We start from the raw sequence: 25929 nt of genomic DNA, 5'->3' as shown, positions 1-25929 counted from the left end.
TTTTTTTCATTTCTGATGCCTCCCTTCAAGTTATCACGTTGGGAGCAAAGATTTCTAGTTTTGCCATTCTGGCTCGTAGAGCTTTATGGCTGAAATCTTGGTCTGCAGATGTGTCGTCTAAGTCTAAGCTTTTGTCTATTTTTTACAAGTGCAAGACCTTGTTTGGCCCAGCTTTGGCTGAGATTATTTCTGAGATTACAGGAGGAACGGGTAATTTCCTTCCTCAGGATAAGAAATCTAAGCAGAAGGGATGTCAGAGTAATTTTCACTCCTTTTTGAAACTTAAAGGATAAACCTTCCTCTCCCGCTACAGAACAGGATCAGTCCAAACCTTCCTGGAGACCCAACCAATCTTGGAATAAGGGAAAACAATCCAAGAAGCCTGCTAATGATTCAAAGTCAGCATGAAGGGTCTGCCCCCGATCCCGGACCGGATCTTGTGGGGGGCAGACTTTCCTTTTTCGCTCAGGCTTGGGTTCGGGATGTTCAGGATCCTTGGGCGATAGACGTCGTGTTCCAGGGACACAAACTAGAATTCAAGACCTTTCCCCCAGGGGCAGATTTCTACTCTCAAGATTATCTGTAGACAAGATAAAAAGAGAGGTGTTCTTACATTGTTCTATCCAAAATGGGAGTGAGAGTTCCTGTTCCAGTACAAGAGCAGGGTCTGTGATTTTACTCCAATCTGTTTGTGGTTCCCAAGAAAGAGGGAACCTTCAGACCAATCTTAGATCTCAAGAGTCTAAACTAATTCCCCAGAGTACCGTCCTTCAAAATGAAAACTATTTGTTCCATTCTTCCCTTAGTTCAAGAGGGTCAATTTATGACAACAGTAGATATAAAGGATGCGTACCTTCATGTTCCCATCCACAGGGATCATCACAAGTTTCTGAGATTTGCTTTTCTCCACAAACACTTCCAGTTTGTGGCTCTTCCTTTCGGACTACCTACAGCTCCCCAAATTTTTTCAAAGGTTCTGGGATCTTTGTTGGCAATGCTCTGGTTACAGGGTATAGCAGTGGAGCCTTATCTGGACGACATTCTGGTTCAGTCCCAGTCTTTTCATCAAGCAAGCTCCCACAGTTGGAAGGTGAATCTGGAAAAGAGTTCATTAATTCCATCTACAAGGGTAGTGTTTTTGGGAACCATAATAGAATCCGTTTTGATGACGGAGGTCAGAAAATCCAAGATTTTCTGATCTTGTCTGTCTCTTCAGTCCTCTCCTCCACTATCAGTGGCTCAATGTATGAAGGTAATCGGTCTCATGGTAGCCGCCATGGATATTATTCCTTTTGCTCGTTTCCATCTCAGACCTCTGCAGTTATGCATGTTTAGACAGTGGAACAGGGATTACTCGGATCTGTCTCCGCAAATTAATTTGCTTCCTTCCTTCCTTGGTGGCTGTCTCGGGATCATCTTTCCCAGGGAACCTGTTTTCGCAGACCTACCTGGGTGATAGTGACTACGGACCCCAGCCTGACAGGTTGAGGAGCAGTCTGGGGCCTCTTAAGGGCTCAGGGGGACATGGACTCTGGAAGAATCTGTTCTCCCCATAAACATTCTAGAGCTAAGAGCAATCTTCAATGCTCTTCCGGACTGGCCTCCGCTTCTGCCTGGTTTATCAGATTTCAGTCGGGCAACATAACTACAGTGGCTTAAATCAACCATCAGGGTGGGACTCTGAGTTCTTTGGCCATGAAAGAGGTGTCCAAGATTATTCAGTGGGCGGAGACCCACAACTGTTGTCTATCTTCGATCCATATTCCAGGAGTGGACAATTGGGAAGCAGATTTTCTAAGCAGACAGACCTTTCACCCGGGGGAATGGGAATTGCATCTGGAAGTATTTTCCAACTTGATTCTCAAATGGGGACAGCCAGATCTAGGTCTCATGGCATCTCGTCAGAATGCCAAGCTCCTGAGGTACGGGTTGAGGTCCAGAGACCCTCAGGCAATTCTGATAGATGCTCTGGCAGTTCCTTGGAATTTCAATCTTGCATACCTATTTCCTCCGTTCGCTCTCCTTCCTCGGGTCATTGCTCGGATTAAGTAAGAAAGGGCGTCAGTGATTCTCATTGCTCCGGCGTGGGCTCGCAGGATTTGGTATGCAGACCTAGTGGAGATGTCATCTCTCCCTCCTTGGAAACTTCCTCTAAGGAAGGACCTTCTACTTCAAGGGCTCTTCCTTCATCCAAATCTAGTTTCTCTGAAGCTGACTGCTTGGAGATTGAACGCTTAATTTTATCTAAGCTCCTTGAAAGGTCAAATTTCTGCCTTATTTTGTTACATAAACGTCTGGCAGAGGTGCCAGATGTTCAATCATTCTGTCAGGCCTGTGTTCAAACCTGTTACTCCTCCCTGGAGTCTTAATCTTGTTCTTAAAGGGATACTACACCCAAATTTTTTCTTTTATGGTTCAGATAGAGCATGCAGTTTTAAGCAACTTTCTAATTTACTCCTATTATTTTTTTCTTCCTTCTCTTGCTATCTTTATTTGCAAAAGCAAGAATGTAAGGTTATGAGCTGGCCCATTTTTGGTTTAGCACCTGTGTACAGCTTGCTGATTGGTTTGCTACATTTAGCCACCAATCACCAAGCGCTACCCAGGTAGTGAACCAAAAATGGTCCGGCTCTTAAGCTATAGTTCTGCTTTTTCAAATAAAGATAACATGAGAGCAAAGAAAATTTGATAATAGAAGTAAATTAGAAAGTTGCTAAAAATTGCATGCTGTATCTGACTCATGAAAGAAAAAAAATTATGTTTAGTATCCCTTTAAGGTTCTTCAGCAGGCTCCTTTTGAACCTATGCATTCCTTAGATATTAAGTTATCTTGGAAGGTTTTGTTTGTTGTTGCTATTTCTTCTGCTCTTAGAGTCTCTGAACACTCGGCTTTACAGCATGAGTCTCCCTATCTTATCTTTCACTCAGATAAGGTTGTTTTACGTACTAAATTGGGTTTTCTTCCTAAAGTAGTTTCAGATTGGAACATTAATCAGGAGATTGTTGTTCCTTCTTTATGTCCTAATCCTCCTTCTCATAAGGAACGTCTTCTGCACAACCTAGATGTGTTTCGTGCTCTAAAATTCTATTTTCCTGGCGACTAAGGCTTTTCGTCAGTCTTCTGCTCTATTTGTAGTTTTCACTGGGAAACGGAAGGGGCAGAAAGCTACGGCTACTTCTCTTTCTTTGTGGCTGAAGAGTATAATTCGCTTCGCCTATGAGACTGCTGGACAGCAGCCTCCTGAGGTGGTTACGGCTCATTCTAACTTGGTCCTCTCTACATACTTTTTCTATAAGTTTGATACTTTTGCCTCGGCTGAGGCTTCCTTTGGGAGAAAGGTTCTTCAAGCAGTGGTGTCTTCTGTTTAGGTTCCCTGTCTTGTCCCTCCCTTATCTGTGTCCTCTAGCTTGGGTATTGATTCCCAATAGTAATTAGATGATCTGTGGACTCATCGTGTCATTAGAAAACTAAATTTATGCTAACCTGATAAATTTCTTTCTTGACGATGAGTCTACGGCCCGCCCTGTTTTTGATGACAGGATATTTTTTGTTGTTATAAACCTCAGGCACCTCTGCACCTTGTTGCTTCCTTTCTCTCCTTTACTTTGGTCGAATGATTGGGGGTTGGATAGAAGGGAGGTGATATTTAACAACTTTGCTGTGATGCTCTTTGCTGCCTCCTGCTGGGCAGGAGTGATATTCCCAATAGTAATTAGATGATCCGTGGACTCAGTGTCAAGAATGAAATACATTTATCAGGTTAGCATAAATTTCGGTATCTCTGTAAATAATTTGAAACTAGGGAATTTGGTAGTACTTTACAAATAAATGTTAATACAGTTAACTCTGCTAACCAGAAATCAAGCAACCAGAACTCTCAAGCACCAGAAGAAAAAATTGAAGATACTGTATAATAAAATGAACACTAACTTTGCTCTGCAGCTTCCTTTTTCTATAGTGGACTCTCAAATGTGAATGCAAGCCCTTTTAATGCCACCAGACCCTACCTAACTGCTCTTGAAAGTTGTGAGCAGTCTGAGAATTAGACATCATGCTGCCACTGGGTGTCCGGGACTGAACTAAGGCGGCATTAATATTAATTTGCTTTTATTTACTGTATTTCAATATTAACATTAAGTAAATACAGTGTTGTATAGTATGGGTTATAGAACCTAGTTAGGCTTATTTTTAATAGTGACTCTCAAGCAACCTGAAACTACACTTATCCAGAATCAATCCCCATGGGTGCCGGTTAACTGGGAGTTTACTGTAATGATCAATACTTATAAGATTGTGTCAGTGCTTTACAAGTGAAATATATATATTTTTTTATTGTTGAATCTATTTTTTCAGCTTGTTCTCCTGTTATAAAATAAATGTGATAATGAAATACAAAAAGTGAATCGTGAAAAAAGTTCATATATAAGGATATGTAAATCTTCTAAGAATGGTCTCTTCACTCTTCTGCAATCCTCAGTGTGTTCTCAAAGAAAAGGAAACAAAATATGCAACATAGTGTAACTCTGTAACCACTTATAGTGCAACAGTTCTGCTTGTTTAACGAGTGATTACTCACATTTGTTGGAGCTTATGGCCAAGCTCAGGGAAATGCGCACTCCCACTTTATACTGGTGGGAAAACAGTACTCTCAGGCAAATCTTATAAAAGCAAACATTTATTAAAATACATATATAAAAAGCGTCACAAATGCTTTTACAACACCTCTTACAAAGGGTAACTGAGTAATAATAGCTGTAGAATTACTCAAGAGTAGATGCCAGACCTGGATGGAGATGGATGGACAAGCAGAATCTTAACCGCTTAGAACCACCACTTCCCAGTGCCAGAAAGACCGCTCCTCCCTCAGGTGTATGAGCAGATGTAAAGACGCAAGAGAGTGTCAATTCCAACTCTCTTGCGTCTTTACATCTGCTCATACACCTGAGGGAGGAGCGGTCTTTCTGGCACTGGGAAGTGGTGGTTCTAAGCGGTTAAGATTCTGCTTGTCCATCCATCTCCATCCAGGACTGGCATCTACTCTTTCTCCTGTTAAGTGTAGTCAGTCCACGGGTCATCCATTACTCATGGGATATTAACTCCTCCCCAACAGGAAGTGCAAGAGGATCACCCAAGCAGAGCTGCTATATAGCTCCTCCCCTCTACGTCACACCCAGTCATTGTCTTGCACCCAACTAATAGATAGGATGTGTGAGAGGACTGTGGTGATTAAACTTAGTTTTTATATCTTCAATCAAAAGTTTATTTTAAACGGCACCGGAGTGTGTTGTTTTCTTCTCAGGCAGCATTTGAAGAAGAATCTAACTGAGTTTTGTGTATGATCTTAGCGGACGTAACTAAGATCCATTTGCTGTTCTCGGCCATTCTGAGGAGTGAGGTAACTTCAGAACAGGGGACAGCGGGCAGGTTCACCTGCAAAGAGGTATGTTGCAGTATATTATTTTCTAAGGAATGGAATTGACTGAGAAAATACTGCTAATACCGATATAATATAAGTACAGCCTTAAATGCAGTAGTAGCAACTGGTATCAGGCTGATATGTATGTATGTTTACACTTAAGTATTTCTGGGGAATGGCACTTCACTGGGAAAATACTGTATGCATATAACTTTTAGCCTAACTTGCAGTGTGAGCGACTAGCAGCAGGTTTTTAATGACATTTCATAAATTAGATTTTAAACGTTTGCTGGCATGTTAAATCGTTTAATTATATGAGGTACTTGGTGAAAAATTGTTTTGGGCGTTATTTTCCACATGGCTGTCGTTTGTTTTTAATTAAAACAGTTTACTGAGCTTCCCTCACTGTTGTATTGTGAGTGGGAGGGGCCTATTTTGGCGCTTTTACTACGCATTAGAAATTCAGTCACAGTCTGCCTTCTTCTCCCTGCATGATCCAGGACGTCTCTACAGAGCTCAGGGGTCTTCAAAACTAGTTTTGAGGGAGGTAATCACTCACAGCAGACCTGTGAGACTGTGCTTTGACTGTGATAAAAACGCTTTTTATTTTCAATTGTTATCCGTTTTTTCTGATATTAAGGGTTAATCATCCATTGCTAATGAGTGCAATCCTTTGCTAAATTTATGCATTTACTGTGAAAATTAGGTTTCTATAATTAATCCGGTTCATTGTTATTCAACTGTGACAGTTTTTGTGTGCTTCTTAAAGGCACAGTAACGTTTTGCATATTGCTTGTAAATTTAGTTGAAAAGTTTTTCCAAGCTTGCTAGTCTAATTGCTAGTTTGTTTAAACATGTCTGACACAGAGGAATCTCTTTGTGCAATATGTTCAAAAGCCAAGGTGGAGCCCAATAGAAATTTATGTACTAATTGCATTGATGCTACTTTAAATAAAAGTCAATCTGTACATGTTAAGCAACATTCACCAGACATCGAGGGGGAAGTTATGCCGACTAACTTGCCTCACGTGTCAGTACCTGCATCTCCCGCTCAGGAGGTGCGTGATATTGTAATGCCAAGTACATCAGGGCGGCCATTACAAATCACTTTACAAGACATGGGTAATGTTATGACTGAAGTTTTGTCTAAATTGCCAGAACTTAGGGGTAAACGAGATCACTCTGGGGTGAGAACAGAGTGCGCTGATAATGCTAGGGCCATGTCTGATACTGCGTCACAATTTGCAGAACATGAGGACGGAGAGCTTCATTCTGCGGGTGACGGATCTGATCCAAATAAACTGGATTCAGACATTTCAAATTTTAAGTTTAAGCTGGAAAACCTCCGTGTATTACTAGGGGAGGTGTTAGCGGCTCTGAATGATTGTAACACAGTTGCAATCCCAGAGAAAATGTGTAGGTTGGATAAATATTTTGCGGTACCGACGAGTACTGACGTTTTTCCTATACCTAAGAGACTTACTGAAATTGTTACTAAGGAGTGGGATAGACCCGGTGTGCCTTTCTCACCCCCTGTGTCCTCTGGATGAGTTTTTCAGCTTGTTAGCATTCCTCAGTGAGATCCCATAAAAAAGGAAACAGAAAATTGCAACATAGTGTGAATCTGTAATGGCACTTTGAGGAAGTAGTTGTTTTGTAACAAATGACTACTCACATTTGTTGGAGCTTTCCACTAAGCTCAAGGATATGCGCACTCCCACTTTATACTGATGGGAAAACAGTACACTAGGCAAAACTTGGATACAAATTTATTTTAAAATATATAAAAGCGTCACATAAGCCTTGATAACACCACAATGTAAGGGTACAAAAGCAGATATGCTGTAATGAATGCTTCAAATCGCCAAACTTGCAAAGAGGTAAATGGATCAGCAGGAGTGTGACCGCCGAAACCAAAACCTCTTTAGTAGCAAGACAGTAGCGCTAAGCCCCCAGGTGTCCTGGCTAGTGTAGAGACGTGATAAAACTCAATATAGAACAGTTCAGTTCCGACGTACGTTTCGCAGGTATGCTTTGTCAAACGTACGTCGGAACTGAACTGTTCTATATTGAGTTTTATCACGTCTCTACACTAGCCAGGACACCTGGGGGCTTAGCGCTACTGTCTTGCTACTAAAGAGGTTTTGGTTTCGGCGGTCACACTCCTGCTGATCCATTTACCTCTTTGCAAGTTTGGCGATTTGAAGCATTCATTACAGCATATCTGCTTTTGTACCCTTACATTGTGGTGTTATCAAGGCTTATGTGACGCTTTTATATATTTTAAAATAAATTTGTATCCAAGTTTTGCCTAGTGTACTGTTTTCCCATCAGTATAAAGTGGGAGTGCGCATATCCTTGAGCTTAGTGGAAAGCTCCAACAAATGTGAGTAGTCATTTGTTACAAAACAACTACTTCCTCAAAGTGCCATTACAGATTCACACTATGTTGCAATTTTCTGTTTCCTTTTTTATGGGATCTCACTGAGGAATGCTAACAAGCTGAAAAACTCATCCAGAGGACACAGACCTATCCTTTATTCAGAACTTTATTTGGTTTTCCTTTTATGATTTTTGTTATCACATTTATTTCACATTTTTTTTTCTTTGTGATATTTGGTATATTTATTGTAATTTCTCACCCCCTCCTATATTCAGAAAAATGTTTCCAATAGACGCCACCACACGGGACTTATGGCAAACGGTCCCTAAGGTGGAGGGAGCAGTTTCTACTTTAGCTAAGCGTACCACTATACCGGTGGAGGATAGCTGTGCCTTTTCAGATCCAATGGATAAAAAGTTAGAGGGTTACCTTAAGAAAATGTTTGTTCAACAAGGTTTTATATTGCAACCCCTTGCATGCATTGCGCCTGTCACGGCTGCGGCAGCATTTTGGTTTGAGTCTCTGGAAGAGACCCTTGACTCAGCTCCATTAGATGAGATTACACACAAGCTTAAAACCCTTAAGCTAGCTAATTCATTTATTTCTGATGCCGTAGTACATTTAACTAAACTTACGGCTAAGAATTCCGGATTCGCCATTCAGGCGCGCAGAGCGCTGTGGCTAAAATCCTGGTCAGCTGATGTAACTTCTAAATCTAAATTACTTAACATACCTTTCAAGGGGCAGACATTATTTGGGCCCGGTTTGAAAGAAATTATCGCTGATATTACGGGAGGTAAAGGCCATGCCCTGCCTCAAGACAGAGCCAAACCAAGGGCTAGACAGTCTAATTTTCGTGCCTTTCGTAACTTCAAGGCAGGAGCAGCATCAACTTCCTCTGCTCCAAAACAGGAAGGAGCTGTTGCTCGCTACAGACAAGGCTGGAAACCTAACCAGACCTGGAACAAGGGCAAACAGGCCAGAAAACCTGCTGCTGCCCCTAAGACAGCATGAAGTGAGGGCCCCCGATCCGGAAACGGATCTAGTGGGGGGCAGACTCTCTCTCTTCGCCCAGGCTTGGGCAAGAGATGTCCAGGATCCCTGGGCGTTGGAGATCATATCTCAGGGATATCTTCTGGACTTCAAAGCTTCTCCTCCACAAGGGAGATTTCACCTTTCAAGGTTATCAACAAACCAGATAAAGAAAGAGGCGTTTCTACGCTGTGTACAAGACCTTTTACTAATGGGGGTGATCCACCCAGTTCCCCGGTCGGAACACGGACAAGGGTTTTACTCAAATCTGTTTGTGGTTCCCAAAAAAGAGGGAACCTTCAGACCAATATTGGATTTAAAGATCCTAAACAAATTCCTAAGAGTTCCATCGTTCAAAATGGAAACTATTCGGACAATCTTACCATGATCCAAAGAGGTCAGTACATGACCACAGTGGATTTAAAGGATGCTTACCTTCACATACCGATTCACAGAGAACATTACCGGTATCTAAGGTTTGCCTTCCTAGACAGGCATTACCAGTTTGTAGCTCTTCCCTTCGGGTTGGCTACGGCTCCAAGAATCTTTACAAAGGTTCTGGGCTCTCTTCTGGCGGTACTAAGACCGCGAGGAATTTCGGTAGCTCCGTACCTAGACGACATTCTGATACAAGCGTCAAGCTTCCAAACTGCCAAGTCTCATACAGAGTTAGTACTGGCATTTCTAAGGTCGCATGGGTGGAAAGTGAACGAGGAGAAGAGTTCTCTCTTACCACTCACAAGAGTTCCCTTCTTGGGGACTCTTATAGATTCTGTAGAAATGAAAATTTACCTGTCAGAGGACAGGTTAACAAAGCTTCTAAATGCTTGCCGTGTCCTTCATTCCATTCCACACCTGTCAGTGGCTCAATGCATGGAGGTTATCGGCTTAATGGTAGCGGCAATGGACATAGTTCCTTTTGCACGCCTGCATCTCAGACCGCTGCAATTGTGCATGCTAAGTCAGTGGAATGGGGATTACTCAGATTTGTCCCCTATGCTGAATCTGGATCAAGAGACCAGAGATTCTCTTCTATGGTGGCTTTCTCGGCCACATCTGTCCAGGGGGATGCCCTTCAGCAGGCCAGACTGGACAATTGTAACAACAGACGCCAGCCTACTAGGTTGGGGCGCTGTCTGGAATTCCCTGAAGGCTCAGGGATCATGGACTCAAGAGGAGAGTCTCCTTCCAATAAACATTCTGGAATTGAGAGCAGTTCTCAATGCCCTTCTGGCTTGGCCTCAGTTAGCAACTCTGAGGTTCATCAGGTTTCAGTCGGACAACATCACGACTGTGGCTTACATCAACCATCAGGGAGGGACAAGGAGTTCCCTAGCGATGATGGAAGTATCAAAGATAATTCGCTGGGCAGAGTCTCACTCTTGCCACCTGTCAGCGATCCACATCCCAGGCGTGGAGAACTGGGAGGCGGATTTCCAAAGTCGCCAGACTTTTCATCCGGGGGAGTGGGAACTTCATCCGGAGGTCTTTGCCCAAATACTTCGACGTTGGGGCAAACCAGATATGGATCTCATGGCGTCTCGCCAGAACGCCAAGCTTCCTTGTTACGGGTCCAGGTCCAGGGACCCGGGAGCGGTCCTGATAGATGCTTTGACAGCACCTTGGACCTTCAGGATGGCTTATGTGTTTCCACCCTTCCCGATGCTTCCTCGTTTGATTGCCAGGATCAAACAGGAGAAAGCATCAGTGATTCTAATAGCGCCTGCGTGGCCACGCAGGACCTGGTATGCAGATCTAGTGGACATGTCATCCTGTCCACCTTGGTCTCTGCCTCTGAGACATGACCTTCTAATTCAGGGTCCTTTCAAACATCAAAATCTAATTTCTATGAAGCTGACTGCATGGAAATTGAACGCTTGATTTTATCAAAGCGTGGATTTTCGGAGTCAGTAATTGATACCTTAATACAGGCTAGGAAACCTGTTACCAGGAAAATTTACCATAAGATATGGCGTAAATACTTACACTGGTGCGAATCCAAGAGTTACTCATGGAGTAAGGTTAGGATTCCTAGGATATTGTCTTTTCTACAAGAAGGTTTAGAAAAGGGTTTATCTGCAAGTTCTTTAAAGGGACAGATCTCAGCTCTGTCCATCCTTTTACACAAACGTCTGTCAGAAGTTCCAGACGTTCAGGCTTTTTGTCAGGCTTTGGCTAGGATTAAGCCTGTGTTTAAGACTGTAGCTCCACTGTGGAGCTTAAACTTAGTTCTTAACGTTTTACAGGGTGTTCCGTTTGAACCCCTTCATTCCATTGATATCAAGCTGTTATCTTGGAAAGTTCTGTTTTTAATGGCTATTTCCTCGGCTCGTAGAGTCTCTGAGTTATCAGCCTTACATTGTGATTCTCCTTATCTGATTTTTCATTCAGATAAGGTAGTTCTGCGTACTAAACCTGGGTTCTTACCTAAGGTAGTCACTAACAAGAATATCAATCAAGAGATTGTTGTTCCATCATTGTGCCCTAACCCTTCTTCAAAGAAGGAACGACTTCTGCACAATCTAGACGTAGTCCGTGCCCTGAAATTTTATTTACAGGCAACTAAAGATTTTCGTCAAACTTCTTCCCTGTTTGTCGTTTATTCTGGACAGAGGAGAGGTCAAAAAGCATCTGCTACCTCTCTCTCTTTTTGGCTTCGTAGCATAATACGTTTAGCCTATGAGACTGCTGGACAGCAACCTCCTGAAAGGATTACAGCTCATTCTACTAGAGCTGTGGCTTCCACGTGGGCCTTTAAGAATGAGGCCTCTGAACAGATTTGCAAGGCTGCAACTTGGTCTTCTCTTCATACTTTTTCCAAATTTTACAAATTTGACACTTTTGCTTCTTCGGAGGCTGTTTTTGGGAGAAAGGTTCTTCAGGCAGTGGTTCCTTCTGTATAAAGATCCTGTCTGTCCCTCCCGTCATCCGTGTACTTAAACTTTGGTATTGGTATCCCATAAGTAATGGATGACCCGTGGACTGACTAAACTTAACAGGAGAAAACATAATTTATGCTTACCTGATAAATTCCTTTCTCCTGTAGTGTAGTCAGTCCACGGCCCGCCCTGTTTTTTATGGCAGGTCTAAATTTTAAATTATACTCCAGTCACAACTGCACCCTATAGTTTCTCCTTTCTCGTTTGGTTTTCGGTCGAATGACTGGGTGTGACGTAGAGGGGAGGAGCTATATAGCAGCTCTGCTTGGGTGATCCTCTTGCACTTCCTGTTGGGGAGGAGTTAATATCCCATAAGTAATGGATGACCCGTGGACTGACTACACTACAGGAGAAAGGAATTTATCAGGTAAGCATAAATTCTACAGCTATTATTACTCAGTTACCCTTTGTAAGTGGTGTTGTAAAAGCATTTGTGACGCTTTTTATATATGTATTTTAATAAATGTTTGCTTTTATAAGATTTGCCTGAGTACTGTTTTCCCACCAGTATAAAGTGGGAGTGCGCATTTCCCTGAGCTTGGCCATAAGCTCCAACAAATGTGAGTAATCACTCGTTAAACAAGCAGAACTGTTGCACTATAAGTGGTTACAGAGTTACACTATGTTGCATATTTTGTTTCCTTTTCTTTGAGAACACACAGAGGATTGCAGAAGAGTGAAGAGACCATTCTTAGAAGATTTACATATCCTTATATATGAACTTTTTTCACAATTCACTTTTTGTATTTGATTATCACATTTATTTTGTATTAATTTTCTTTGGTTGTGATTTTTGGTATATTTATTATATAATGTTCTCCTGTTATGTTACCTACTTAGGCACTCCTATGAAAAGCCAACTCCAATCCAGGCTCAAGCTATTCCCGCCATTATGTCAGGTCGTGATTTGATTGGCATTGCCAAAACTGGAAGTGGAAAGACTATTGCCTTCCTCTTGCCTATGTTCAGGCATATTATGGACCAGAGACCCTTGGAGGAAGCAGAGGGACCTATAGGTACAAATTATGAATTGTCCTTTTATAGTATGCTACTCATTGAGATATTTTTCTGGTAACAATGAACAGGTGATCTGTGTCTATGCATCACTTTTTCCAGCTATCAAAATCATAAATAAGCGTCACTAAACTGTTAATCAGTTGTATAATGGAAAATGAGCATCATATACATTTGATCCCCATACTGGGAGAAAAGTAATATACCAGTTAAAGAGAACTCTTGCAAATTAGCAGAGGTAGAGCAGATACTGTCATTGCAGATGCCGTATTGATCTGTTATAAGGAGAAGACCACCAGCACACAGTCTAAACATACGGACAACCAAGATTATCCTAAATAGAAAAAAATTTGGGTTTTTCCTCCATAGATTAACAGTTACATAAAAGTGCAATTTTTTTACTTGTTTTAAACACACATAAATGTGATATAAATAGTAAATGTTTAAAGTGATGGTAAATCCTAGTGTGACGACCTCAGGCAGCCCACAGCAGAATGCTATTTTGATGGGAGGTGACGTTTCCACCAATAGCCGTGCAGGCCAGCTGGCGCCAAGCTGGATAGCCCACACGGCTATTGGCTAAGAGGTGGAAACGTCACATCACAGCAAAATATCATTCTGCCGTGGCTGCCTGAGGAGGTCAGTGCGGCGAACGGTTCAAACAAAAAAAGGAACTTTCAGCATGAAGTATTTTATACTTTGACTGAAATTCCGCTTTATTTGTTCCACTGGTAAATAAAAAGTTTCACAAATGCTAGGATTTACCATCACTTTAACTTTCCATCCTGCTGTTGATATTATAAGAAGACCAATTAATATTTTATGAGTGATGACTTTATTTTACATGCAGCATATGTTTATAAAGAACTTAAAATAATGCAATGCTTTGTTTATAGAGATTATATATTGCCATCCATTGGCAAGGTGTGCATGTACAGAGTCTGGTTAGCCTACATAAAGGCTATGTGTGCCAACAATAGTAATAGGTGTGAAATACATTTAAAGTATTGCTTTCATTATGTATCCTCTTTTTAAGCTGTCATCATGACTCCTACAAGAGAGCTGGCTCTACAGATAACAAAAGAATGCAAAAAATTCTCTAAGAACCTTGGACTGAACGTTGTCTGTGTCTATGGAGGGACTGGTATCAGTGAACAGGTAATGCACTACATTGCAAACCATACTACATTTATAAAAGCACACTTAAAAGTTTTATAGGAACTTGCTACTCAAAATATTGCAGTGTGTATGTGATCCACGGATCATCTTAATTACTATTGGGAATACCACTCCTGCCCTGAAATAGGTGGCAAAGAGCACCACAGCAAAGCTGTTAAATATCACCTCCCTTCCCTCCAAACCCAGTCATTCTCTTTGCCTACGTTAAGTGCAAGGAGGTGGTAAAATAGGTGTTAGAAAAGATTCTTCAATCAAGAGTTTATTATTTTTAAAGTAGTGCAAGATTGTGCTGCTTTGTCCTAGGGTGTAGCCGTAGTCCATATCAGTCTCTTCAGTAGAGCAGTGGTGGCTTTAGAGCAAACGGAACTTGTGGGACATAATTCTCACTGCGCCTCCCATAGATTTTATGCTGCCCTGATTATGAAAGTCTGAGGGTATATACTCAGTCCTTTCGGTTTTCCACTGGTCTATGTGAGGGAGAGGACCTCTCAAGCCTGGTGAGCTTGTTCACTGAAGTTATTAATGTCACATTTTATGTCACTTTATTATTTTTTTATTGTGTGTATATATTTAGAATTTTCATTTATTCACTCCCTATATGTTTGATAAACTGTTACTATTGATGTTAATATTAAATACCTTCTCCGTATTATACCAGTGATAAAATGAACTAATCATATGCAATACATTTTTCTTAGTAACTTTTCTGGCAAAACTCCAAATAATAGATACAATATAACTACAAAGTAATGGCTGAAGAATAGATAACAGCCAGATGACTGTGTGAAGCAATACATAGATAATCCCCCAATGAGAATTCAAGTGGAATTTTTTCTAATGTCAGGTAACGTGTGATATGTTCACAGTAAAACTCATCCTGATACTGCAATGACGTCACCACAAGGGAAGGAAGGCGAGCTCATAAAAAACCACGCTGAACGCCGCGCCATACCCTTTGAGAAAGCCACGTTAGTGGCGGAACATGTTAGGGCTAAGCTGGTTGTAATGCTAAAAGCACAACTTTTTAACTTGCAGGGTGTTGTAGGGGTAGAACGTACCAAGGTTAATTATATATGCAGTGACCTTTGATAATGGGCGATAGCCCAAGATATATGAGAGAGTTTACAAGTTGTGGGCAGTGATCAGAGTATATTTAACGTGTACGAGACCCTAACAGCAGCACAAATTTTACCTTGGGTTAATTGTCAAATCCGAACCTTAAACATAGTATCGTTTAGTAGCAAGGTGTTGAATTAAAAAAAACTATTGGTTTAATCGATATATCTAATGTTGGTGTTATACATTAATATATACCTGTCTTTGGCTACAGTAAGCAGAGCTGTTTATCTGCAGTGTGTATTCAGTTACTTCAACATATAACATATTAATGGTTTAACTGAATGGAAGGAATCCTTGTCATTTAACAGCATAGGCAGATAAATACATCTGTAGCGGTGCATATTTTACACTATAGGTATTTCTATAAACAGAAGCCAACTCATAGATAATATAAATCGATCAATGCAGTTGTTGGAAGGCCTTAGATTGAGGATATATGAACAAAGATTTATCGACATAGATACTATTTATAATTACAGAGCACAACAATTTATGGTTGATTGCAATCATTAATAAATAAATATTTAAGAATTATATAATAGCAGTAAAGTGCAACATAATATACTTATACTTAAGCTAGCATGTAACACACAATGAAATTATACAAAAGCTGATGGAATTATTTTCTGTGTTAAGTCAATAACGCTATTAAGGACTTTAAATAAAGGATAATTAGCATGTGGTCCCTTTAAGTGGTCGAACGTCTATGTTGTTGTGCACCAAACACCAGCTATAATATTTACCATACTATTGGTTAATAAATCCATTTAATAAGGGGATCTATGTCTCAACTATGGATTGTTACATCCTAGGTTGAAGACTTAACCCCAAACACAGTTTTCTCTTAAGTGTATCCAGTCCACGGATCATCCATTACTTATGGGATATTCTCCTTCCCAACAGGAAGTTGCAAGAGGATCACCCACAGCAGAGCTGCTATATAGCTCCTCCCCTAACTGTCATATCCAGTCATTCTCCATCAACCAAGATGGAGGTCGTAAGAGGAGTGAGGTGTTTTATACTTAGTTTATTCTTCAATCAAAAGTTTGTTATTTTTAAATGGTGCCGGAGTGTACTGTTTATCTCAGGCAGTACTTAGAAGAAGAATCTGCCTGCGTTTTCTATGATCTTAGCAGAAGTAACTAAGATCCATGGCTGTTCTCACATATTCTGAGGAGTGAGGTAACTTCAGAGAGGGAATGGCGTGCAGGTTTTCCTGCAATAAGGTATGTGCAGTTAATATTTTTCTAGGGATGGAATTTGCTAGAAAATGCTGCTGATACCGAACTAATGTAAGTAAAGCCTGGTATCAGGCTTATTAATAGAGATGCATACTCTTATAAAAATGTAATATAAAACGTTTGCTGGCATGTTTAATCGTTTTTATATGTAATTAGTAATCAAACTTATTGGGGCCTAGTTTTTCTTTCATGTAATTAGCAAGAGTCCATGAGCTAGTGACGTATGGGATATACATTCCTACCAGGAGGGGCAAAGTTTCCCAAACCTCAAAATGCCTATAAATACACCCCTCACCACACCCACAATTCAGTTTTACAAACTTTGCCTCCTATGGAGGTGGTGAAGTAAGTTTGTGCTAGATTCTACGTTGATATGCGCTCCGCAGCAAGTTGGAGCCCGGTTTTCCTCTCAGCGTGCAGTGAATGTCAGAGGGATGTGAGGAGAGTATTGCCTATTTGAATGCAGTGATCTCCTTCTACGGGGTCTATTTCATAGGTTCTCTGTTATCGGTCGTAGAGATTCATCTCTTACCTCCCTTTTCAGATCGACGATATACTCTTATTTATATACCATTACCTCTGCTGATTTTCGTTTCAGTACTGGTTTGGCTTTCTACAAACATGTAGATGAGTGTCCTGGGGTAAGTAAATCTTATTTTCTGTGACACTCTAAGCTATGGTTGGGCACTTTTATTTATAAAGTTCTAAATATATGTATTCAAACATTTATTTGCCTTGACTCAGAATGTTCAACATTCCTTATTTTCAGACAGTCAGTTTCATATTTGGGATAATGCGTTTGAATCAATTCATTTTTTCTTACCTTAAAAATTTGACTTTTTTTCCCTGTGGGCTGTTAGGCTCGCGGGGGCTGAAAATGCTTCATTTTATTGCGTCATTCTTGGCGCGGACTTTTTTGGCGCAAAAAATCTTTTCTGTTTCCGGCGTCGTACGTGTCGCCGGAAGTTGCGTCATTTTTTTACGTCCTTTTGCGCCAAAAATGTCGGCGTTCCGGATGTGGCGTCATTTTTGGCGCCAAAAAGCATTTAGGCGCCAAACAATGTGGGCGTATTATTTGGCGCCAAAAAATATGGGCGTCGCTTTTGTCTCCACATTATTTCAGTCTCATTTTTTCTTTGCTTCTGGTTACTAGAAGCTTGTTTTTTGGCATTTTTTCCCATTCCTGAAACTGTCATTTAAGGAATTTGATCAATTTTGCTTTATATGTTGTTTTTTCTCTTACATATTGCAAGATGTCTCACGTTGCATCTGAGTCAGAAGATACTTCAGGAAAATCGCTGTCTAGTGCTGGAACTACCAAAGCTAAGTGTATCTGCTGTAAACTTTTGGTAGCTATTCCTCCGGCTGTTGTTTGTATTAATTGTCATGACAAACTTGTTAATGCAGATAATATTTCCTTTAGTAAAGTACCATTGCCTGTTGCAGTTCCCTCAACATCTAAGGTGCAGAATGTTCCTGATAACATAAGAGATTTTGTTTCTGAATCCATCAAGAAGGCTATGTCTGTTATTTCTCCTTCTAGTAAACATAAAAAATCTTTTAAAACTTCTCTCTCTACAGATGAATTTTTAAATGAACATCATCATTCTGATTCTGATGACTCTTCTGGTTCAGAGGATTCTGTCTCAGAGATTGATGCTGATAAATCTTCATATTTATTTAAAATGGAATTTATTCGTTCTTTACTTAAAGAAGTACTAATTGCTTTAGAAATAGAGGATTCTGGTCCTCTTGATACTAATTCTAAACGTTTAGATAAGGTGTTTAAATCTCCTGTGGTTATTCCAGAAGTTTTTCCTGTTCCTAATGCTATTTCTGAAGTAATTTCCAGAGAATGGGATAAATTGGGTAATTCATTTACTCCTAAACGTTTTAAGCAATTATATCCTGTGCCGTCTGACAGATTAGAATTTTGGGACAAAATCCCTAAAGTTGATGGGGCTATTTCTACCCTTGCTAAACGTACTACTATTCCTACGTCAGATGGTACTTCGTTTAAAGATTCTTTAGATAGGAAAATTGAATCCTTTCTAAGAGAAGCTTATCTGTGTTCAGGTAATCTTCTTAGACCTGCTATATCTTTGGCTGATGTTGCTGCAGCTTCAACTTTTTGGTTGGAGACTTTAGCACAACAAGTAACAGATCATGATTCTCATAATATTATTCTTCTTCTTCAGCATGCTAATAATTTTATCTGTGATGCCATTTTTGATATTATCAGAGTTGATGTCAGGTTTATGTCTCTAGCTATTTTAGCTAGAAGAGCTTTATGGCTTAAAACTTGGAATGCTGATATGGCTTCTAAATCAACTCTACTTTCCATTTCTTTCCAGGGTAACAAATTATTTGGTTCTCAGTTGGATTCCATTATCTCAACTGTTACTGGTGGGAAAGGAACTTTTTTACCACAGGATAAAAAATCTAAGGGTAAAAACAGGGCTAATCGTTTTCGTTCCTTTCGTTTCAACAAAGAACAAAAGCCTGATCCTTCATCCTCAGGAGCAGTTTCAGTTTGGAAACCATCTCCAGTCTGGAATAAATCCAAGCCTTCTAGAAAGGCAAAGCCTGCTTCTAAGTCCACATGAAGGTGCGGCCCTCATTCCAGCTCAGCTGGTAGGGGGCAGGTTACGTTTTTTCAAAGAAATTTGGATCAATTCTGTTCACAATCTTTGGATTCAGAACATTGTTTCAGAAGGGTACAGAATTGGTTTCAAGATGAGACCTCCTGCAAAGAGATTTTTTCTTTCCCGTGTCCCAGTAAATCCAGTGAAAGCTCAAGCATTTCTGAATTGTTTCAGATCTAGAGTTGGCTGGAGTAATTATGCCAGTTCCAGTTCTGGAACAGGGGATGGGGTTTTATTCAAATCTCTTCATTGTACCAATGAAGGAGAATTCCTTCAGACCAGTTCTGGATCTAAAAATATTGAATCGTTATGTAAGGATACCAACGTTCAAAATGGTAACTGTAAGGACTATCTTGCCTTTTGTTCAGCAAGGGCATTATATGTCCACAATAGATTTACAGGATGCTTATCTGCATATTCCGATTCATCCAGATCATTATCCGTTCCTGAGATTCTCTTTTCTGGACAAGCATTACCAGTTTGTGGCTCTGCCGTTTGGCCTAGCTACAGCTCCAAGAATTTTTTACAAAGGTTCTCGGTGCCCTTTTGTCTGTAATCAGAGAACAGGGTATTGTGGTATTTCCTTATTTGGACGATATCTTGGTACTCGCTCAGTCTTTACATTTAGCAGAATCTCATACGAATCGACTTGTGTTGTTTCTTCAAGATCATGGTTGGAGGATCAATTTACCAAAAAGTTCATTGATTCCTGACAAGGGTAACTTTTCTGGGTTTCCAGATAGATTCAGTGTCCATGACTCTGTCTTTAACAGACAAGAGACGTCTAAAATTGATTTCAGCTTGTCGAAACCTTCAGTCACAATCTTCCCTTCGGTAGCCTTATGCATGGAAATTCTAGGTCTTATGACTGCTGCATCGGACGCGATCCCCTTTGCTCGTTTTCACATGCGACCTCTTCAGCTCTGTATGCTGAATCAATGGTGCAGGGATTACACAAAGATATCTCAATTAATATCTTTAAAACCGATTGTACGACACTCTCTAACGTGGTGGACAGATCACCATCGTTTAATTCAGGGGGCTTCTTTTGTGCTTCCGACCTGGACTGTAATTTCAACAGATGCAAGTCTCACAGGTTGGGGAGCTGTGTGGGGATCTCTGACGGCACAAGGAGTTTGGGAATCTCAGGAGCTGAGATTACCGATCAATATTTTGGAACTCCGTGCAATTTTCAGAGCTCTTCAGTCTTGGCCTCTTCTGAAGAGAGAATCGTTCATTTGTTTTCAGACAGACAATGTCACAACTGTGGCATACATCAATCATCAAGGAGGGACTCACAGTCCTCTGGCTATGAAAGAAGTATCTCGAATTCTGGTTTGGGCGGAATCCAGCTCCTGTCTAATCTCTGCGGTTCATATCCCAGGTATAGACAATTGGGAAGCGGATTATCTCAGTCGCCAAACGTTGCATCCGGGCGAATGGTCTCTTCACCCAGAGGTATTTCTTCAGATTGTTCAAATGTGGGAGCTTCCAGAAATAGATCTGATGGCGTCTCATCTAAACAAGAAACTTCCCAGGTATCTGTCCAGATCCCGGGATCCTCAGGCGGAAGCAGTGGATGCATTATTACTTCCTTGGAAGTATCATCCTGCCTATATCTTTCCGCCTCTAGTTCTTCTTCCAAGAGTAATCTCCAAGATTCTGAAGGAATGCTCGTTTGTTCTGCTGGTAGCTCCGGCATGGCCTCACAGGTTTTGGTATGCGGATCTTGTCCGGATGGCCTCTTGCCATCCGTGGACTCTTCCGCTACGACCAGACCTTCTGTCGCAAGGTCCTTTTTTCCATCAGGATCTCAAATCCTTAAATTTAAAGGTATGGAGATTGAACGCTTGATTCTTAGTCAAAGAGGTTTCTCTGACTCTGTGATTAATACTATGTTACAGGCTCGTAAATCTGTATCCAGAGAGATATATTATAGAGTCTGGAAGACTTATATTTCTTGGTGTCTTTCTCATCATTTTTCTTGGCATTCTTTTAGAATTCCAAGAATTTTACAGTTTCTTCAGGATGGTTTAGATAAAGGTTTGTCCGCAAGTTCCTTGAAAGGACAAATCTCTGCTCTGTCTGTTCTTTTTCACAGAAAGATTGCTAATCTTCCTGATATTCATTGTTTTGTACAAGCTTTGGTTCGTATAAAACCTGTCATTAAGTCAATTTCTCCTCCTTGGAGTTTGAATTTGGTTCTAGGGGCTCTTCAAGCTCCTCCGTTTGAACCTATGCATTCATTGGACATTAAATTACTTTAATGGAAAGTTTTGTTCCTTTTGGCAATCTCTTCTGCCAGAAGAGTTTCTGAATTATCTGCTCTTTCTTGTGAGTCTCCTTTTCTGATTTTTCATCAGGATAAGGCAGTGTTGCGAACTTCTTTTGAATTTTTACCTAAAGTTGTGAATTCCAACAACATTAGTAGAGAAATTGTGGTTCCTTCATTATGTCCTAATCCTAAGATTTCTAAGGAGAAATCGTTGCATTCTTTGGATGTTGTTAGAGCTTTGAAATATTATGTTGAAGCTACTAAGTCTTTCCGAAAGACTTCTAGTTTATTTGTTATCTTTTCCGGTTCTAGAAAAGGCCAGAAAGCTTCTGCCATTTCTTTGGCATCTTGGTTGAAATCTTTAATTCATCTTGCCTATGTTGAGTCGGGTAAAACTCCGCCTCAAAGGATTACAGCTCATTCTACTAGGTCAGTTTCTACTTCCTGGGCGTTTAGGAATGAAACTTCGATTGATCAGATTTGCAAAGCAGCAACTTGGTCCTCTTTGCATACTTTTACTAAATTCTACCATTTTGATGTATTTTCTTGGCAGCGGTTTCAGTTTGAATCTTCTGCTTATGTTTTTCATTAAACTTTATTTTGGGTGTGGATTATTTTCAGCAGGAATTGGCTGTCTTTATTTTATCCCTCCCTCTCTAGTGACTCTTGCGTGGAAAGATCCACATCTTGGGTAGTCATTATCCCATACGTCACTAGCTCATGGACTCTTGCTAATTACATGAAAGAAAACATAATTTATGTAAGAACTTACCTGATAAATTCATTTCTTTCATATTAGCAAGAGTCCATGAGGCCCACCCTTTTTTTTGTGGTGGTTATGATTTTTGTATAAAGCACAATTATTCCAATTCCTTATTTTATATGCTTTCGCACTTTTTTATCACCCCACTTCTTGGCTATTCGTTAAACTGAATTGTGGGTGTGGTGAGGGGTGTATTTATAGGCATTTTGAGGTTTGGGAAACTTTGCCCCTCCTGGTAGGAATGTATATCCCATACGTCACTAGCTCATGGACTCTTGCTAATATGAAAGAAATGAATTTATCAGGTAAGTTCTTACATAAATTATGTTTTTTCCACATGGCTGGCTTGAATTTGGCCTAGAAACAGTTTCCTTAGGCTTTCCACTGTTGTAATATGAGTGGGAGGGGCCTATTTTGCCGTTTTTTTGCACAGCAAAAATTACAGACACAGACATCCAGCTTCTTCCTGCATGATCAGGACATCTCTGGAGGGCTCAAAAGGCTTCAAAGTCGTTTTTGAGGGAGGTAAAAAGCCACAGTAGAGCTGTGGCAGTTGTTGTGACTGTTTGAAAAAAACAAAAACATTTTTGTCTTTTATTATTTTTTGGGTATTAAGGGGTTAATCATCCATTTGCAAGTGGGTGCAATGCTCTGCTAACTTGTTACATACACTGTAAAAATTTCGTTAGTGTAACTGCCTTTTCTCCAACATTGGTGTGTCCGGTCCACGGCGTCATCCTTACTTGTGGGAATATCTCTTCCCCAACAGGAAATGGCAAAGAGTCCCAGCAAAGCTGGCCATATAGTCCCTCCTAGGCTCCGCCCACCCCAGTCATTCTCTTTGCCGTTGCACAGGCAACATCTCCACGGAGATGGTTAAGAGTATGTGGTGTTTAGTTGTAGTTTTTTTTTATTCTACTATCAAGAAGGTTTGCTTAAAAATATTTTTGTACAGCAAGGTTACCTTCTACAACCCATTTTGTGCATTGTTCCTGTCACTACAGCAGCGTGGTTCTGGTTCGAGGAACTAGAAAAGTAGCTCGGTAGAGAGACTCCATATGAGGAGGTTATGGACAGAGTTCACGCACTTAAGTTGGCTAACTTTTATTTTAGATGCCGCTTTGCAATTAGCTAGATTAGCGGCGAAAAATTCAGGGTTTGCAATTGTGGCGCGCAGAGCGCTTTGGCTAAAGTCTTGGTCAGCGGATGTATCATCCAAGACAAAATTGCTTAACATCCCCTTCAAGGGTAAAACTCTCTTTGGACCAGAATTGAAAGAGATTATCTCAGACATCACTGGGGGAAAGGGCCACGCCCTCCCACAAGATAGGCCTTTCAAGGCCAAGAATAAGTCTAATTTTCGTTCCTTTCGTAATTTCAGGAACGGACCGGCCTCTAATTCTGCATCCTCTAAGCAAGAGGTTAATGCCTCACAGTCCAAACCAGCCTGGAAACCGATGCAAGGCTGGAACAAGGGTAAGCAGACCAAGAAGCCTGCTACTGCTAACAAAACAGCATGAAGGAGTAGCCCCCGATCCGGGACCGGATCTAGTGGGGGGCAGACTCTCTCTCTTTGCTCAGGCTTGGGCAAGAGATGTTCAGGATCCCTGGACGCTAGAAATAGTTTCTCAGGGTTATCTTCTAGAATTCAAGGAACTACCCCCAAGGGGAAGGTTCCACATGTCTCACTTATCCTCAAACCAAATAAAGAGACAGGCGTTCTTACATTGTGTAGAAGACCTGCTAAAGATGGGAGTGAGACACCCAGTTCCTATGACGGAACAAGGAATGGGATTTTACTCAAATCTGTTCGTAGTTCCCAAAAAAGAGGGAACCTTCAGACCAATTCTGGATTTAAAGATCCTAAACAAATTTCTCAGGGTACAATCGTTCAAAATGGAAACCATTCGAACGATTCTACCCACTATCCAGGAAGGTCAATTTATGACTACCGTGGATCTAAAGGATGCGTACCTACATATTCCTATCCACAAAGAACATCATCAGTTCCTAAGGTTCGCCTTTCTGGACAAACCTTACCAGTTTGTGGCCCTCCCATTCGGATTAGCCACTGCTCCAAGGATTTTCACAAAGTTACTCGGGTCCCTTCTAGTGGTTCTAAGACCGAGGGGCATTGCAGTAGTACCATACTTGGACGACATTCTAATACAAGCGTCGTCCCTTTCAAAAGCAAAGGCTCATACAGACATCGTTCTGGCCTTCCTCAGATCTCACGGATGGAAGGTGAACATAGAAAAAAGTTCTCTGTCTCCGTCAACAAGAGTTCCCTTCCTGGGAACAATAATAGATTCCTTAGAAATGAGGATCTTTCTGACAGATGTCAGAAAGTCAAAACTTCTAAGCGCTTGTCAAGTTCTTCATTCTGTTCCACGTCCTTCCATAGCTCAGTGCATGGAAGTAGTAGGGTTGATGGTTGCAGCAATGGACATAGTTCCTTTTGCGCGAATTCATCTAAGACCATTACAACTGTGCATGCTGAAACAGTGGAATGGGGACTATACAGACTTGTCTCCAGTGATTCAAGTAGATCAGAAGACCAGAGATTCACTCCGTTGGTGGATATCCCTGGACCACCTATCCCAGGGAATGAGCTTCCGCAGACCAGAGTGGGTCATTGTCACGACCGACGCCAGTCTAGTGGGCTGGGGTGCGGTCTGGGAATCCCTGAAAGCTCAGGGACTATGGTCTCGGGAAGAGTCTCTTCTCCCGATAAACATTCTGGAACTAAGGGCGATATTCAATGCTCTCAGGGCTTGGCCTCAGCTTGCAAAGGCCAGATTCATAAGATTCCAATCAGACAACATGACGACTGTTGCTTATATCAATCATCAGGGGGGAACAAGGAGTTCCCTGGCGATGAAAGAAGTAACCAAAATAATACAATGGGCGGAGAATCACTCCTGCCATCTATCTGCGATCCACATCCCAGGTGTGGAAAACTGGGAAGCGGATTATCTGAGTCGTCAGACATTCCATCCGGGGGAGTGGGAACTCCACCCGGAGATTTTTGCCCAGTTGACTCAATTATGGGGCATTCCAGACATGGATCTGATGGCGTCTCGTCAGAACTTCAAGGTTCCTTGCTACGGGTCCAGATCCAGGGATCCCAAGGCGACTCTAGTGGATGCACTAGTAGCGCCTTGGACCTTCAACCTAGCTTATGTATTTCCACCGTTTCCTCTCATTCCCTGGCTGGTAGCCAGGATCAAACAGGAGAGGGTCTCGGTGATCTTGATAGCTCCTGCGTGGCCACGCAGGACTTGGTATGCAGACCTGGTGAATATGTCATCGGTTCCACCATGGAAGCTACCTTTGAGACAGGACCTTCTTGTTCAGGGTCCATTCGAACATCCAAATCTGGTCTCCCTCCAGCTGACGGCTTGGAGATTGAACGCTTGATTCTATCAAAGCATGGGTTTTCAGATTCGGTGATTGATACTCTGGTTCAGGCCAGAAAACCGGTAACTAGAAAGATTTACCATAAAATATGGAAAAGATATATCTGCTGGTGTGAATCCAAGGGATTCCCGCTGAATAGGGTAAAAATTTCTAAGATTCTTTCCTTTCTACAAGAAGGTTTGGATAAAGGATTATCTGCGAGTTCTCTAAAGGGACAGATTTCTGCTTTATCTGTCTTACTACACAAACGATTGGCAGCTATGCCAGATGTTCAAGCATTTGTTCAGGCTCTGGTTAGGATCAAGCCTGTTTACAGACCTTTGACTCCTCCCTGGAGTTTAAATCTAGTTCTTTCAGTTCTTCAAGGGGTTCCGTTTGAACCTCTACATTCCATAGATATTAAGTTGTTATCTTGGAAAGTTTTTTGTTTTTGGTTGCTATTTCTTCTGCTAGAAGAGTTTCAGAGTTATCTGCTCTGCAGTGTTCTCCGCCCTATCTGGTG

At 41.2% G+C, this 25929-nt stretch overlaps 1 protein-coding gene across 1 annotated transcript in view; it reads left to right on the top strand.

Moving 5' to 3' along the window:
* Positions 1-25929, top strand: part of DDX46 (DEAD-box helicase 46) — a 377912-nt gene that overhangs the window by 142932 nt on the left and 209051 nt on the right. The window contains exons 10-11 of the mRNA XM_053717210.1: positions 12612-12787; positions 13822-13943. Of these exons, the coding sequence (XP_053573185.1) occupies positions 12612-12787; positions 13822-13943 (298 nt within the window). The remainder of the gene's footprint in view (positions 1-12611; positions 12788-13821; positions 13944-25929) is intronic.

Source organism: Bombina bombina, chromosome 6, assembly GCF_027579735.1.
Source record: "Bombina bombina isolate aBomBom1 chromosome 6, aBomBom1.pri, whole genome shotgun sequence".
NCBI classification, from domain to species: Eukaryota; Metazoa; Chordata; class Amphibia; order Anura; family Bombinatoridae; genus Bombina; species Bombina bombina.
Note: the sequence above shows the minus strand (reverse complement) of the source record. Positions and strands in the feature narration are given on the sequence as shown.